The sequence below is a fragment of the Tupaia chinensis genome, unplaced genomic scaffold (assembly GCF_000334495.1).
Source record: "Tupaia chinensis unplaced genomic scaffold, TupChi_1.0 Scaffold000368_1, whole genome shotgun sequence".
NCBI classification, from domain to species: Eukaryota; Metazoa; Chordata; class Mammalia; order Scandentia; family Tupaiidae; genus Tupaia; species Tupaia belangeri.
Genome location: NW_006159865.1, coordinates 2,357,239 through 2,373,097, shown reverse-complemented (window position 1 = coordinate 2,373,097; position 15,859 = coordinate 2,357,239). Strand labels below are relative to the sequence as shown.

Below are 15,859 nucleotides of genomic sequence, written 5' to 3'. Positions count from 1 at the left end.
CCGCGGTTCGTGTCCCGGACCTGGTGGCTTAAAACTCACCCCGGGCGCGTGTGCGTGCGTGCCCAAGATCCCGAGAGGAGAATGGAGGAGAAGGGACTGCGGCGTGACCATCCCCCCTGGGGGGTGATTTCTCGCTTTCTGTCTCTATGTCTCTCTCTGTCTGTCTGGCGAGCGCATGCGCCCTACAGTGAAAATCTCTCCAAAAGAAAAAAAAAAAAAGCTTTGCTAACTCTTATAAATGTGATCAGACTATTTTGATCAATTACTGGCTTTCTCCAAATGTTTGCATTTTTAAAGAATTATTCTACAAAGTCCATTGAAAAGTCATAGCATTTTTCTACAAGCTGAGCACATCATCTAGAAAGTCCGCAAGTAAAAGGATGATTGTAGTAGTATAAATTAAATACCTCTAGACCCATTTCACCTCGGGCTACTCTCCAAGCCACTGACCCAGATATTCTTCCACCAAGTTCTCCAGGTTTTGGGGTTTTGGGAGATATAAATTCAACAAGCTCCACAATTATTCTCTGGAGAAGTTCTTTTCTTCTGTTCTCTGACAAAGAGAGTTGCCTCTGTAAATCAGGTTTTTAAAACATGTTAAGATGAAGGGAATGTAAAGGTCTATCTCTACGCAATAACATATACTTAAAACATATGCCTTTTAAAAGGTCTTGAAAGAAGTAACTAATTTTATTTTATACATATATTATTTAGGAAATAAAAAGGACATTGTAAAAACTTCAAACAATTTTACAAATTTTATGTTGAAAAATTGTTTAAGACCTATTTCTAATTCTCCATGACCTCTACTATCCTACAATTAAATGGAGGTAGTCACTTTTTCTGGCTCTGATGGATGAGCATGTGGTACAATGACTATCCTGCTTAGAAAAGCTGGGAAAACACACGCACACAGACACACTCTAGACATGCACCTGCTCCAATGGAATGGAAAGGTCCCAAGGTAACCAAAACTGGAGAAGCCAAGCTCCTGAGGGAAGAAACGAATTTAGGTGAAGGGAATATGCTGCATCTCTTTTCTCTTCAGGCATTTGGTAGTTACTAAGTGGCATGAGATGAGGCTGAGAAGCTAAGCACAAAATGGTATAACTAAAGTGCTAAAAAAAACGAAGAACTTTTTAGCAGAAACAGAGTTTTGGGAAGAAATCAGAATTCAGAGTCTTCCGAGGTAAGGAGCTCTTGCAAATACTGTAGGTTGGGATCTCTAAAGGGCTACACATGGTAAGCAAGAACAAATTCAAAACAGAATGAAATTTCGCCTTGAATCTAAATCGTCCACTGGATTAAAGTGATATGCCTTTATTCTGCCTGCCAGAAGAAACAGCAGTTGTTTATATTTTAAAGTTAAAACAAACAAACAGGGTTGGTCTTGTAGCTCAGTGATCAAGGGAGCTGGATCCCACATGGCCAACCACGGTTCGAGTCCCAGCCTCAGCGTGTGTGTGTCTGTGTGTGTGCCCAAACTCCTGACGGACGAGGGCCCTGACAAAGGGAAGAATGGAGGAAAAAGGATTGCAGCATGACTGCGCTCCACTCTGGGGTGCTTTCTCCCTCTCTGATTACTGCCTGTGCCACTTGGCAATAAAAAAACAAGTAAAACAAATGAAACTCCAAAAAGCCTACCCACATGTATAGCGTTAACATTTTCAGTATCAACAATGGGGTATAAAGTTAAAATTGAACTTTTCACCTTGGGCCTCCAGTTCTTCTCCTCAGAAGTCGTCACTGTTAATAAGTTCCTGTGCCTTATTTCAGGTATTTCCATACACAGATAAATGGAAGTGTATGTGTGGGTATATGTTTACATATGTACATAAGCAAGTTTATGTCATTACATTCAAGTCACAACTATTTTGATAAGACAATTCCCTTTTCATGTCATGTACTATAAGTAATGAGCGTTTTCATTCAACTTTGAGAATAAAAATGACTACTTAATCTAAAAAGCATATATTTAAATAAATCATAGACATTTTCGATGAACAAAAAGACCTTTAACATATTATACTTGCTTGTAAAATAATGCCTCTACTGTAAGAATGTCAATGGGTTAAAAAGTGATTACTCCTGATTTTATACAAAATTTCAAATACCTTCTCAAAAATGAACAGCATCACATACCTGCTTATTAAGCCCATTAATGGTTTCTCGAAGTACTTCTTCTTTAACCTTGGTTCTCCTAGAGATCACCTCTTCATGCTTACAAGAATATCGCCAAGTGACATCAACTACCTGAAACAAATTACAGGCAGTTACACAAATATTGAACATGATTACAATTGTCACTCCTATTTGCTAAATACATAGGATGTATGTAATCTTAAATGCAATGATTTAAAACATGATTTTTTGTTTAAAAATTTAAAACCTGTGAAATAAGTGAAAATATGCTTTTTATTAGTTTTCTAACAGGCACGCTTTCAAACACTGTTATAAAAAGAAAATTTTCATAAGATTAGTTTTTTAAGGTGTATCTATTAAGCTGATTCCACAATTTAACATATAGAAACTTTATCTATTTTTATTATATTAAGTTTATATTATAGAAAACTGATTTTTTTTGGGGGGGGGAGAGGTTTTCGCTATAGGATGCATGTACTCGCCAGAAAGACAGAGAGAGATGGAGAGATGGAAAGAGAGAAATCACCCCCCAGGGGGGATGGCTACACCATTATCCCTTCTCCTCCATTCTCCTCTTGGGATCTTGGGCACACATGCACACATGCCCAGCATGAGTTTAAACCACCGGGTCCGGGACTCAAACCACGGTCAACTACATGGGAGTCCAGTAACATAGTCATTATGCCAACTGCTGGTCCTGAAAACTAATTTTTTTCAAGAGAGATTTTTGCAATAGGGTGTGTACATTTGTTGGAAAGAGAGAGAAAGTGAGAAATTATGCCCCCCTGGGGGCGGGGGGAAGAATTGCCATGCTGAAATCCCTCTCCTCCATCCTTCTTTCAGGATTTTGGGCATGCATGCACATGTACACGGCCTCCAGATCCAGGACTTGAACCCTGGTCGGCCATGTGGGAGTCTAGCACCTTAACCACTATGCCACATGTTGGGCCCAGAACAACTGATTTTTGACAAAGCTACAAAGACAATTCAGTAGAAAAAGACAATGTTTCCAATGCATGGTGCTGGAACAAGTCATTAAAATAAAAAAAAAATGAACTTCAATGCACACTTTAAACCATCTACAAAAATTAATTCAAAATGAATCACAGACCTAAATGTAAAACTAAAAATATAAAACTTCCAGAAGAAAACCCAAGACAAAATCATTGTGACCTTGGGCTAGTCAAAAGTTTCTTAGATGCAACATCACAATCCATAAAAGAACAAACTGGTAAGCTAGACTTCATCAATTTCTTCTCATTCCAAAGCATGAAAGGACAGGTTATAGAAAGGGAGAAAAATCTTCTCAAAGCATGTATCTTCTGATAAAGTACTTAAATGCTCAGTATTGTTTGTCATTAGGGAAGTGCAAATAAAAACCACAATGAGACATCGCTATACCCCTAATAAAAGGGCTAAAATAAAAAAGTCAGACCATATTACATGTTAGCAAGGACACAGAGAGCTGAGGCTGTAAAAGGGAGCCATCATTTTGGAAAAGAGCTCAGCAGTTTCTTAAAAAGTTAGACGTATACCTATCATAGGATCCGGCTGCTCCACTTCTAGGCATAAACAAAGGGAAAAACAAGCATATTTCCATAAAAAGACCTGCATGCCTGAAATTTCATAGCAACTTAACTTGACATAGTAAAACACAGGAAGTGCCCAAACATCACCAATGGGTGAATGCATCAACACACTATGGTTTGCACACGATGAACACTGACTGCAGTGCTGAGTTAATGAGGGCAGACAGACGATGACACTTACTAAACGGCACATTTTAAATATAAGCCTATTGTATGTCAATTATACCCTCATAGGGATGTCAAAAGACTTATTCTTGGAAAAGATTGCTTTCGCTGATGGCCTACCTCATCTTTAGAAAATGCTATGACATAGGAAAGCTTCTTGCCCCATCCGATTTCATAAAGGAGTGGTTTGTCACACACATCTTCGCACGCATCGCAGTGCAGCCACCGCTGCTGGGAAGGAGAGTAGACTTCTGTCCAGACGTGGTCTACTCAAGTCAGAGACAAGAGGGCAAAAGGAAAAACAGTTACAGTTATAAAACCAGGATGACTTCCAGTCACTACATACAATCTCCTCAGATAAGAATCAAATAAAATCACTTGTAATTAATTCTAAAGTTTGGTTCAGAGTGAACATTTTACGGCACCCAAGATTCCAGAATACTTGCATTAATTTGTTTGTCTCAAATCCTTGAAAATGTTTTGGGGATAATCCTCTTTAAAATGCAGTCAATTTTAGGATTAATTAAGAATATTGTGTGTTGTCACTCTCAAGAAAGTAAACATATTAAAAATACAGCATCAAAAATATCAGGCTATTTGCCAATGTGAACTGTTAATCCCATTTTGGAAACTGTAGTTTCTGGAACCAGCAGTTAGTGTAATGGCTATGTCGCTGGACTCCCATGTAGTCGACTGACGTTCGAGTCCTGGACCCAGTGGCTTAAACTCATACCAGGCGCATGTGCGTGCATGCCCAAGATCCCGAGAGGAGAATGGAGGAGAAGGGATTGCGGCGTGGACATCCCCCATGCGGGGGAGTTCTTGCTTTCTGTCTCTCTGTGTCTTCCTGGAGAGTGCACGTGCCCTATAGCAAAAATCTCTCTCTCAAAAAAAAAAAAAAAAAAGAAAGAAACTGTAGTCTCATTCTTTGGCTTGTAAGGAGGTCTACCTGGATCTCTGGTTACTGATTTCCTATCTTATTGTGACAGAACAGTGGCTATTATCTGAAGCTATTAACTGATTCTAAACAATCAAGGAAAATAACAAGCAAAACTAAGAGTAAGAAAAAGAGCTTTTAACCATGTAGACAATGTACATCATTTCTAAATAAGGACAATACAGATATTTCTATTAATTTTTTTATGCTGTGATTTAAGTTAAGTAACTCAATTATAGTAATCTCTATACAAACGAAGATTGATACGGCATATGCTTGTACATGTTCTTATCCAGATATAAATTACTATAAATGCTATGGTAAATTATTAATAAAAGAATATTTTAAAATTTCTGTTTTATTTTGTTTTTCTAACTTATTATAGGGCATGTTAGAGATAGAGAGATTTTTAAGAGAGCACGCTCGCCCCTCTGGAGCAGGGGGTGGACGGCCACGCTGCAACCCCTTAACTCCATCCTCTTCTTGGAGTCTAGGCAAGTATGCACTAGCACCCAAGGTATTTTTTCAAGTCACTAGGTCCAGAACTCAAAGTGCACAGTTAGCCCTGTAAAATCCGGCTGCCTTAACCCCCATACCACTGGCTGGCCCCAATAAAAGAATCTTTAGAATGCAAAGAACCAGGTAAGTACTAGGTATATTACAAACGTCTTGTGATTCCTTCAAAAAAATCTGTGAGGTTGATATTCCTGTTATTTTCTAAAAGGCAAATGGAAGCTTAGACTGACCAGGTCAGAAAGTAACAAACAGAAAATGAAGTGCTCACACTATAACCCACATCTGTAAGTCTCACAGCCCCACTCCTCTCTCCTCACACCATGTTCTGTACCTGTGTAATCCCACACGTAGCGAGCCTCGAACCCCAGGGCTCGGCAGCACAGCGTAAAACAGTTAGCCCACTCGCCACACCGTCCACATCTTGTTTCCAAAAGTTTCTCAGGGTTATTGTATCTGGTTAAAAAAAAAAAAGACACCTTATCAAAACGAAGATCTTTAAAGACTATTACCTCTGTGTGACATAGTAATGATTAATAAAGACACCTTATCAAAACGAAGATCTTTAAAGACTATTACCTCTGTGTGACACAGTAATGATTAATTTCTTCTTTTAACATTTTTATTAAAAAGCCTAGTATATATGAAACATAGAGCTAGAATCTTTAGTGAAAAGCGATTTAAACAGTGGCACTGGCTTCAAAGTGTTTACAGCCCTAAGAATTAACACAAATCATTTTAATATATGACAGAAAGTGATAGGAATTCTACAGTAAACCAGATTTAGTGTTACGGGGAAATACATGGGGAGAACTTTCATTTAAACTGGGTTTTGAACAACAAATAACATCTCGCGGTAAGATTATCTATACAATCTGCCTAAAACATTAGCATTACTCAATCAAGTGCTATAATTAGCTTGTATTTAAAAGGTAAACAAATTTAACAAACTACTCAATAAAGACTTTAGGTTAATTCGATTTTATTTAAAATGCTGTTATTCTTTCTAATGATAATTTGAACTAAAATGGAATTCTGATGTATTTAAAGTTGCTTGCTAAATTTTTTTAGAGAGATTTTTGCTATAGGGCGCGTGTGTTCACCAGAGAACAGTGAGAGACAGAGAGACAGAAAGTGAGAAATCACTCCCCAGAGGGGATGGCCACACCACAATCCCTTCTCCTCCATTCTCCTCTTGGAATTTAGGGAATGCACACACAGGAGACTAGTGGTGAATTTTTGCCACAGTAGTTGAACCGCAGTCAACTACGTGGGAGTCCAGCAATATAACCACTATGCCATCTGCTGGTCATGGTACTTGCTAAATTTAAAGTTGTTTTGTGGAAGATGTTTGTGACATTTTTTTAAAAGGTTACTCCAATTATAAAATTATCATAAACTGGAGAACAGCAAATTTTGCATATTGTGTTGAGAAGGATTTTAAGCTGATACAGCTAAGCAGAAAAGGTGCCCCATCTGAGCAGAGATGTCAGATAAGAACTTAGGAGTGAAAGGAAACAGTGGCATGAATGAACTGGTTCTGCAATGAAAGACAATTCTGTTAAGCAGGTACTCTTGCTTAAATGGAATTAATGGAATCGAGAACTCAGGCAATAATTGAAAAGGCTGTAAATATACACTGAGTAATAACAGTAGAATTACAGTGTCCTATGCCTCCATCTTCTTCTATTGCATATACACTACTGGTACCAAGTCAGAAGACCAGATTAGCTTCTAATTAATAGTGTTCATCATCCCTCATCTACACAGAGAACAGCTATCGGTAAAACAAGCACATGATTAGAAAGGAAAAGAATAACACTTTGCATAAATGTCTATGTTAGAGCCAGTTTTATATTAGTTAAAAGAACCAGATCCCTTGGGGCCAGCAGTGGGTGTGGTGGTTAAGGCGCTGGACTCCCACATGGCTGACCATGGTCTGAGTTCCGGATCTGGTGTCTTGCTTTCTCACTTTAGGGACCAGCAGTTGGTGTAATGGTTATGTCGCTAGACTCTCATGTAGTGGACCACGGTTCAAGTCCTGGACCCAGTGGCTTATACTCACTCACACCAGGCACATGTTCGGGTGTGCCCAAGATCCCAAGAGGAGAATGGAGGAGAAGGGACTGTGGCATGGCCATCACCCCGGGGAGTGATTTCTTGCTTTCTATCTCTCTGTCTCCCTTTGTCATTTATACACACGCCCTATAGCAAAAACCTCTCCAAAAAAAAAAAGCAAAAGAACCAGATTACCAGATTCCACATGGCCAACCTGAGTTTGAATCCTGCCCCCAGCAGTTGGGCACATGTACATGTGTGCCCCCTATTCTGACAAGATGGGATGAAGGACGGGAAGGGACTATGCCATTGCCATTGGAGGTGCTTGCTCCCTCTCTCTCTGGTGAGCATATATGCCCTCTGGCCATTAAACATATATATACATTTATGTTAGCCTGTGCCACTCTACACTGCGTTAATAGTGTACATCCAACTACCTATGGAAAAGATCATATGAGAAGGATTTAATTATATACATATATCTTTGCAAAGTATGTGTGCAAATGTATGCCAAATGAAAAATAACTTACACTAATCATAGATAATTACTGAGTATTGGATTCTGCTCTCCCTAAATCCTATATATCATAGGGCTCACTCTAAATTGGGGATAGATCTGAGTCCCTAATCCCCCCAATTACATATTTTGAAAATGTGGTATCTTTTTTCACCCTATAATACAAAGTTAATACTGCCAATTAATAAAATCTGACCAGAGGCTTAAAAATTTTTTAAATGGAAACAGTTAATTGAAAAATCTTAATTCTCTTAGTTTTAAAATCCAGAGATAGGAGGGAAAGTTAACTTGGGTGGGAGAAGCACTTAATTAAAAAAAAAAAGTGTGGCTTTAAAAAGAAAATAATATAGGGAACCAGCAGTTAGCGTAATGGGTATGTCGCTGGACTCCCACGTAGTTGACCGCGGTTCGTGTCCTGGACCCGGTGGCTTAAAACGCCGGGCGCGTGTGTGTCCGTGCCCAGGATCCCGAGAGGAGAATGGAGGAGAAGGGATTGCGGCGTGACCATCCCCCCTGGGGGGTGATGGGTGATTTCTCACTTTCTGTCTCTCTGTCTCTCTCTGTCTGTCTGGCAAGCGCACACACCCTATAGCAGAAACCTTTCAAAAAAAATAATATAATCACACTATACTATACTTTTAATCTTCTATATTTTCATCTGATGACTATTCTGGGTGTAGCATTGTATTTACTAACACAATGATCACCACTATTGTTATTAATCGGTCATCAGGAAAATCATGATGCATTTTTACACAGAAAAAAAGAATACATCATGACTTTCCTGACAACCTAATAGTATTATTATGTGTTATCTGCATCATTATTATTAGTTATCAGAATGTTAAAAATCATGTATTTAAAGAATACAAGATTTACAGCATTAATCATGCTATGACAACACTCAAGTTATATTTTAGAGTCAACAAACTTTCTATAAAAGTACAGAGAGTAAATACTTGGACCGTGTGGGTCTCATGGTATTTCTCAGCAGTATTCAGCTCTGCTATTACAGAATGAAAACAGTAACAGATTGTAAGTAAACTAATCGGTACTGCAGTATTCTAATAAAACTTCATTTACAAAAACTAAGATATGGGCTAGATCAGTCTGCTAGTCATAATCTCTCAACCTCTATTCTAGAGGAATCTATTTCTGTTATTTAAAATAAAGATTAAAAAGTTCTTTTTATAGAAATTCACTTCTAACCACTCCACTAAGAGACTACACTGGTTTTATTATCCAAGCACCCACCTTGGAAATCGATTACTGAACTGGCACGCATCGCAGTAATGGTCTTCGACCTTCTTTGCACCCCACTTCAGCTCGTCATCGCTGGGCAATAATGAGTTCTCTCTAGATCTAGTCTGTCCACCACATTTGCTGCACAAAACGTTGTTTACCCAGTGAAAAAATTCTTCCTTAAACCAGTGCAAAAGCTCCAGCAAGAGAAAATCCTCATTACTTACTTTAGTACCTGAGAAGTTAAAAGAGAATCAAGTAAGGTTTGAAAGAGAAAATCTAAAAATGTCCACTCATAATTTATTCTCAAATATCAGGCTGGAATATAGTCATGAGTTGTTTAACAACTGAGATACTTTCTGGAAAATGCATAGAGAGGCGATGTGTCACTGTGTGAACATCACAGAGTGCGCTTACACAAGCCCAGATGGGAGGTGTAGCCTGCTATACCCTAGCTACATGATACAGCCTATTATAATCTTTTTTAAAAATAATCATTTTATTTAACTTTATTATTTTAATATTTCCAGATACACACACACGCACGCACGCATGCACACGAGAGAGAGAGAAGTGAGAAAGCAAGCCTCTGGGTCCAGGACTTGAACCACGGTCGGCCATGTGGGAGTCTAGCATCCTTAACCACAATGCCACCTGCTGGCCCCAGCCTGTAAATATCTTACTGGACCATCATCATGTATGCAGTCCATCACTGGCCGTAATGCTATTATATGGTGTATAACTGTATATGAAAATATAAAATGACATAAAAAGTTTTCTAAAAGAAGATGCCACAAATAACTGTCAGTGTATTGTGAACAAGGCTAAAATATTGGGTTGTTGGAAAAGTAACGATGCATTTTTACATAGAAAAACATAAAAAACATTAAGTCATGACTTTTCTGACCACCAACTACAATAACGTGCGTGATTACACATTTATCATTTTACATCCTCTACCGGACATTAATTATGCATTAACAAGTGAGCTGTACAGAATGACCTCTTGAACTTAGTCAGTTTGGAACTGATCTTGAAGTACAAGGGAGCTATGAAAATAAGTCTGGTTTTGAACCTTTTTTAAAAACTTTATTTATTTATTTATATTTGACCAGAGAGGGACAGAGAGAGAGAAAGGGAAAGTGAGAAAGCAAGTCACCAGGTCCAGGAACTGAGCTGTAGTCAGCCATGTGGGAGTCCAGCACCCTTAACCACTGTGCCACCTGCCGGCCCCTGGTTTTTCTATTTTTTGAAGAGATTTTCACTATAGGTCACGTGCACTAGCCAGACAGAGAGAGAGAGACATAGAGACAGAAAGTGAGAAATCACCCCCCCGGGGGGATAGTCACGCTGCAATCCCTTCTCCTCCACTCTCCTCTTGGGATCTTGGGCATGCACGCACACGCGCCCGGTGTGAGTTTTAAGCCACCGGGTCCGGGACGTGAACCGCGGTCGACTACGTGGGAGTTCAGCGACATAGCCATTACACTAACTGCTGGTTCCCCCGGCCCCTGGTTTTGAACATTTTTAAATGGCTATATGAAATTGTTACAGGGGTGGACATAAAATAATGACGAAAACCAAAGTCAAAAATCACAGAACTCTAGACACTTTTAAAAGCATCCAATTAGCTTTTCTATCAGTGCTTCAACTATACAGTATAATCCATCCAGGATACTCATCCCAAAACACATTAAAAACACAACCATGTCTGTAGTGTATATTATGACCCTAGCAAGTAAGCACCGAAAATATACCCAACTTCACCAAATAAAAAGGTATCTCTTGACCATATTCAAGACCGAGGTATCTCTGGAAAGAAGAGGAGAGACATGGGAGAGAGAGAATCAGGAGACATACATACGGGCTCTCAACTCTACTTTTAATAATCTATTATTAAAAAACAATAAAATATGTATAAAAAACATACGGTATCATCTTAAGATCTAATAAAGTTTGATGATGGTCATAGGTGTTTGATTTTTTTTAAATTTACTTATTTCTTTCATCAGAGGGCTAGAGAGACAGAGAGTGCCCCCAAGAGAGTCTTGATGCCATGATCCACCACAGCATCAACCAGCCCTAGATCATGCGTGTACTCAGGGAGGTCTCGGATGTGAACCCAGAGCCTTTTCATGTGGGTCGGCCTTGCGGAGTGTCACATTTTACCTCTGTGTCACCATCTGGTCCCAGATGTGTGTCATATCACACTCTATTCTTGTATTTATGTTGGGTGTATTCCAAAATTTAAAAAGCTACAGAAGTACACCATAGAGAATATAAAAAGGCCAGAAATACGTAATTTTCCTGGATGTGAAAACTCAATATTTTTAAAGTTGTTAATTTTCCACTAATTAGCCTCTAATCTAGTGCAACCCCAATTAAAATTTAAATTAATTTTTCACAAAATCTGACAAATTACAAAATTCCTGTGAAAGAGGAGATAAACAAGAGTCGATACAACTCTGGGTAAGAACCATCATGTAAATGTGCATGCAGCTTATCAAACCATATTATAAAATTCTAATAAGTAAGATATTGTGATATTGGTAAAAATAAACAGAGACCAATGAAACAAAAGAAAGTCCTGAAAGACAAGTTTGTAACTGAAATATACAGCAGTTAATGAAGTTAGCAATTCAAAGCAATTCTAAGAGGATGGACTGTTCCACAAATGATATTGAAACAAGTAGCTATCTAAATATCAGATCCCTCTTGTACTTAATTCATAGAATTAAAAAAAAAATCTATCTACTGAAGAAATTCTATAAAAGCAGCAATAAGTTTACAGGAGAATAGGAATATGATTTTGGGCTAGAGAAGACATTAAAACACGAATTATACAATTAATAATGAAAATAATTAAATTTTCTTATGTTAAAATTTTAAACTTTTGAGACCAGCAGGTGGTGTAATGGTTACGTTGTTGGACTCCCACGTGGCAGTCCATGGTTCAAGTCCCAGATGCAGAGGCTTGAAACTCACTTTACGTGCAAGCGCATGTGTGCACGCATGCATGCGTGTGCATGCCCAGAATCCAGAAAGAAGAATGGAGGAGAAGGGACTGTGGCACAGCTGTCTCCCTTGGGGGGTGATTTCTCACTTTCTGCCTCTGTTTCTCCAGTGAGTGCACACACCCTAAAAAAAAATTTAAACTTTTAAATTTCAAAAGACACAGTAAATGAATTAACAAAGAACACTGGGAGGAAACATTGCAATCAGCTAACAAGGAAAAGATATATATGTAGAATAGATTAAGAATTTCTAGAGACCAGCAGGTGGTGTGGCGGTTAAGGCACTGCGCTCCTACATGGTTAACCACAGTTTGAGTCCCAGACCTGGTAGCTTGCTTTCTCACTTTCTCTCCCTCTCTCTCCCTCTTTCTCTCTCTCTGGCGAGAGCATGTGCCCTAGAGCAAATTTTAAAAATAATAATAAATATAATTAAATAAATAATTCTTTAAAATGTTTTTCTATGAATTAGTAAGAATATTAACATACCCTTTAGTACATTAATAAAATCCATATAAAACTTTGGTAATTCCATTAACTTTGAACAAATACTCCTAGAGACTTCTGGATTAAGTGGAAAGTGAACTCCACTGCAATATAGCAATTTCACATACCCTTGAATCTTCTGGTTATCTGTCCCAGAAAAATTTTTGTTCATGTATATCAGGAGACATGCTTTGTATTATTTTTAAAATGTTATTCATTGCTATTATCTTTTAATTTGACTAGAGAGAAACAAAGAGAGAGAGAGAGAGTAAAAGAGAAAGTGAGAAAGCAAGCCACCAGGTCTGGGTCTGGAACCATTACAGGCCATGTGGGAGTCCAGGGCCCCAACCACCACACCACCTGCTGGCCCCAGGAGACATGCTTTGTAAAAATATTCACTGCAAGGGCTGGCAGGTGGCATGGTCATTGAAAGTGCTGGATTCCCACATGGCCAACCATGTTCAAGTCCTAGACCTGGCAGCCTGCTTTCTCGCTTTCCCTTTCTCTCTCTCTCGGTCTCTGTCTGGTCAAATTAAAAAATAGTAACAACAAACATACATACATAAATAAATAAATAAATAAATAATTTTAAAAAATTCACTGTGGTAGCATTTAATATAGAAAAATGATAAATAACCTCAATGTCCATCAACGGAGATCTCAATATTTAATAAGATATGTGTTCTATAGAACACTGGAGAGTTAGCAAGATTTCTATGATACATTTATAAATTAAAAAACACCAAGGAATTGAATATATATGGGATGATAAAGTCTTTGTACATCCCACACAACTTTTCTTCTTTTTTCTGGGCATAAAGTTGAGGATCTCACTACGGTACAGTCCACATGAGCGTAACTTTTAAACAAGTTCAACAAGGTTCAAACCTTTATATGTGTCCAGAAATTTATCCATCTCATCCAGGTTTTGTTTGTTGGCGTACAGTTGCAGATGGGGTTCTCTTATGATCTTTTGTCTTTGTTACGTCTATTGTAATACTGCCTCTTTCATTGCTAATTTAATTTATCCGGTTCCTTTCTCTGTTCTTGATAAGTCTAGCTAACGGTGTGTCAATCTTGCTTATCCTCTCAAAGAACCAGCTTTTGGCTTCATTTATGTTATGTATAGTTTTCTTATTCTCCATTTCATTGATTTGTGCCCAAATCTTTATTATTTATTTTCTCCTGTTATTTTTTTGTTGTTGTGTTTCCAGTTCTGTGAGGTGCATTTTTAGGTTGTCTATTTGCCACCGTTCCATTTTTTTTTCGTGAGCACTAATTGCTATGAACATCCCTCTTATGACTGCTTTTACTGTGCCCACAGGTTATGAAAACACCTGTGCTCATTACCATTGGTTTCAATTGATCCTACTCTTAATTTCTCTACTGCTTGTGAAGTCATTTAGGAGTAGGTTGTTTAGTTTCCATGTGTTTGTATATTTTTGAAGGTTCTTCTTCGGTTAATTGCAAGTTTAATTCCATTGTGGTTGGAGAAGATGCTGCATAGACCTTTGAATTTGTAAAGGCTTGTTTTGGGCCTATCACGTGTTTGATCTTCAAAGATGTTCCATGGAGGGGTGACAAAAATGTGTATTTTGTGGTTGTTGGGTGAAAAGTTTTATAGATGTCTTTCAAGTCCATTTTGACTTATGCTATCCTTTAGATCCTGTATCTCTTTGGTTATTTTTTCCTAGATGATCTTTGCAGAAAAGACAGAGTGGTGCTGAGATTCCCAATGCTCCTGTGTTGCAGTCTCTCTCTCCCTTTAGATTTAGCAATCTTTCTTTTACGTATTTGGGTACTCTCATGTTGGGTGCATAGGCATCTGTACATGTCAGATCTTCTTGGTGGATTAGCCCTGTTAGTACCACGTAGTGTCCTTCTTTGCCTCTTCTTATCACTTTTGTTTTAAGGTCTATTTTGTCTGATATCAGTACTGCAATTCCAGTCTTTTTTTATTTCCATTTGCATGGAATATCTTTTTCTAGTCTTTTACTTTCAGTCTAGGTATGTTTCTATCAGCAAGGTGTGTTTCTTGCAAGTAGCATATAGAGGGCTCCTGGTTTTTTTTTTTTTTTTTCAATTCATTCAGTCAGTCTGTATCTTTTAAGTGGAGAATTTTTTTTTTTTTAAATAGACCATAGTTAAATTTATTTTTAACACCCATCATGCCATGAATTCATAGGGAAAAGGTTTTAGAAGCTCAGGCTCCGTTCCATTGGTTCTCACAAAATGTGCTTCTCTGGGTGGAGCAGGCTGGTGCTCCAGTTGAACTCAGATCCCTTTCTCTTTGTCCTCCTTCTTTTTCTGGTCATTTTCCTTCACACATTTTAGGAAGCTCACTCTGCTCTTAGAATGCTTAATAAGCTCAATACCCACATTGATTTTCTTGGCAAGAATTTTGCCCTTAACTTGTTTGTTTACAACATTGCCAACAGAAAATTACAGGATCTATTTGGAGAACAGTAAATAATATAGTTTTGACTGTGTGTAGGGGTCGTGCGTGTGTAAAGCATTAGTGAGAGACTAGGTAGGCTAAGATAAAATTTTAGTTGATACTGAACTTCAGGCAGAGGAGTGTATACTGAATTTGTTTTTATTTTTTCCAAAAAGAATTAGAGATAAAAATGAAACAAAAGATACTTCTTGTCTTAAAAGGAGAATTATTTATTGTCCTCCAAATAGATCCTATAATTTTCTGCCTCTATTCATGTTGTTCACCACACTTGGGAGATAACCTCTGATCCCTGCCTTGCCTTAGCATGGCCTTTGACATCTCAGGTTGTAAATCCACTTATCTTCCTGGCCTTTTAAAACCTGATCTTTGGGTGACTCTGTGGCCTGGAGTGAAGGAAGCCAGCGTCCTTGGTGGCTGACCCTATGATTTGAGTCCTGGACCGATGGTTTGTGAAACTGCCACATGTGTGTACCTGAGTGCCCCAAATCCTGACAGGGTGGAGAAGTGGAGGCAAAGGAATTGTGACTTGACTATTTCATGGAGGGTGCTTTTTCCTTCTCCTTCTCCCTCTCTGTCTCTCTCTGGTGAGCACAAACACCAAATGGCAAAATTAAAGAGAGAGACAGGGAGAGGGAGAGAGAGAACCCGATTTTAAAAGTCATATTCCGCAAAAATAAAAATGCATACTCTGCTATAAGGAGTTACAGATTTATTTACTCATTTGATCTTTTCACTATTTAC

General features: G+C 38.3%; 1 protein-coding gene across 2 annotated transcripts in view; it reads right to left on the bottom strand.

Annotated features, from left to right (window-relative positions):
• Positions 1-15,859, bottom strand: part of NGLY1 (N-glycanase 1) — a gene marked incomplete at its 5' end in the record, with an annotated part of 43,272 nt that overhangs the window by 11,706 nt on the left and 15,707 nt on the right. For both annotated transcript variants that reach the window (XM_014589676.2, XM_014589677.1), the window contains 5 exon segments: positions 408-572; positions 2,143-2,253; positions 4,017-4,162; positions 5,681-5,802; positions 9,176-9,398. In XM_014589676.2, coding sequence (XP_014445162.1) covers positions 408-572; positions 2,143-2,253; positions 4,017-4,162; positions 5,681-5,802; positions 9,176-9,398 — 767 coding nt within the window.